This window comes from Prosopis cineraria, unplaced genomic scaffold (genome assembly GCF_029017545.1).
Source record: "Prosopis cineraria cultivar Desert tree isolate PC_DT_omini unplaced genomic scaffold, ASM2901754v1 PC12, whole genome shotgun sequence".
Classification (NCBI taxonomy): domain Eukaryota; kingdom Viridiplantae; phylum Streptophyta; class Magnoliopsida; order Fabales; family Fabaceae; genus Prosopis; species Prosopis cineraria.
The window spans coordinates 30030744-30032783 of NW_026555343.1; the positions used below are offsets into that span (position 1 = coordinate 30030744).

Below are 2040 nucleotides of genomic sequence, written 5' to 3' on the forward strand. Positions count from 1 at the left end.
GGTATTTCCATCTCAATGGGTGTGACAGCTTTCATTCCATAAATAAGGGAGTATGGGGTTATCCCTATGGATGTGCGTACAGTAGTACGATAACCATGTAAAGCATAGGGAAGCATCTCATACCAATCCTTATAAGTTACTGTCATTTTTTCAATAATCTTCTTAATATTTTTATTGACTGCTTCAACTGCTCCATTCATTTGAGGTCTATATGGGGTCGAATTATTATGCTTGATTTAAAACTTCTCACAAAAGTTTCTAACTTCTGTTCCATTAAGGTTGGGACCATTATCAGTAATGATCCTTTTAGGAATCCCATATCGGCACAAAATATTTGTCTTCATGAATTTAAGGAATGTCTTTTGCGTGATGTTAGCAAATGAATTTGCTTCTACCCATTTTGTGAAATAGTCAATCGTGACAAGGATAAAGCGATGTCCATTCGAAGCTTTTAGGTTAATTGGACCAATAATATCAATTCCCCACATTGAGAATGGCCAGGGTGATACCAAATTATGTAATGGGATTAGAGGAGCATTTATCCTATTAGCTTAGATATGACATTTATGGCATTTCTTGACATGCTCAAAGTAATCTTTCTCTATTGTTAACCACAAGTAGCCACACCTTTGAATCTGTTTGGCCATAGTGTGACCATTCGCATGCGTGCCACATATGCCCTCGTGTACACCTCAACCATAATTTTCTTTGCTTCTTCTGAACTCACACAGCGAAGTAAGGTACCATCATAACCCCTCTTGTACAGAACATCTTTACTGATAAAGAATGTCATAGCCAAACGACAAAGGGTTTTCTTTTCATTCTCAGTCATTCCAGTTGGGTATGATCTCTTAGTGATATAATCCTTAATATCTTGGAACCAAGGATATTCTTCTTGATCTTCTTCAACATTCAAACAATATGCTGGAAAGCTTCTAGCTTCTACTTGAATGGGTTGGACATGGACTCTATAATCAAGTTGGATCATTGTTGCTAAAGTGGCTAAAGCATTAGTGAAATGATTTTTATCTCGAGTCAAGTGATGAAAGCTAACAACCTCAACTTGCTTAATCAAATTTGTTAAGAGTTGTTGATAGGGAATCAATTTTACATCCTTTATCCTCCATTCTCCTGTTACTTGGTGAATAATGAGAGCTGAATCACCAAATACCTTCAAACACTGTATACCAAGGGTAATAGCTGCTCGAAGACCATTAACACAAGCTTCATATTCTACTATATTGTTAGAACAATCAAATTCTAATTTGATGGCTACTGGAAATTATTTTCCTTCTGGTGAAACGATCACCGTTCTTACCCCATTTCCATGCATGTTGGCGGCTCCATCAAAATGAATTTCCCATTCTTGCTTTTCATCATTTCCTTCATCACAACCTTCTTCTGTAGTGCATATGCCTTCATTAAGAAATTGAAAATCTAATGGCTGGCCATCCTTTAAAGGATTATCGGCCAAGTGATCTGCTATCGCACTACCTTTAACTGACTTTTGCATCACATGCTTTATATCATATTCAAATAGTACAACTTGCCATTTTAGTACTCTACCTGCAATGTGTAGGCTCTCAAAGATGTACTTAAGTGGGTCCACTCACGAGATTAGCCAAGTAGTGTAGTAAAGCATGTATTGCCTTAGCCTTCTAGTTGCCCCTACTAGTCCACAACAAGTTCGCTCAATCATTGGATAACGAGCTTCACACTCGTTAAACTTATTGCTCAAGAAATAAATTGCCCTTTCCTTCTTTCCAGAATCATCATGTTGACCTAGCATTGCTCCCATTGAGCGAGGTAAAGTTGCTAAGTAAAGGATTAGTGGACGATTTGGTGATGGAGGGACCAAAATTGGGGGATTTAACAAATAATCTTTAATTTTATCAAAGGCCTTTTGACAATCATCATCCCATGTCTCCTTGCAATTTTTCTTTAACAGCTTAAACATCAGTTCGCAAGTAGCTGTTAGATTGGCAATGAATCTAGCAATGTAATTCAATCGTCCCAAGAAACTTCTAACTTCTTTCTCTA

General features: G+C 37.3%; 1 protein-coding gene across 1 annotated transcript; it reads right to left on the reverse strand.

Moving 5' to 3' along the window:
- Positions 1-607: 607 nt before the first annotated feature.
- Positions 608-1798, reverse strand: LOC129289234 (uncharacterized). Its single transcript, XM_054926025.1, has 3 exons — positions 1684-1798; positions 1319-1566; positions 608-1180 (listed from the first exon to the last, which is right to left on the reverse strand). Exons 1-3 carry the CDS (start codon positions 1796-1798, stop codon positions 608-610), a joined length of 936 nt encoding a protein of 311 aa, XP_054782000.1.
- Positions 1799-2040: the final 242 nt, after the last annotated feature.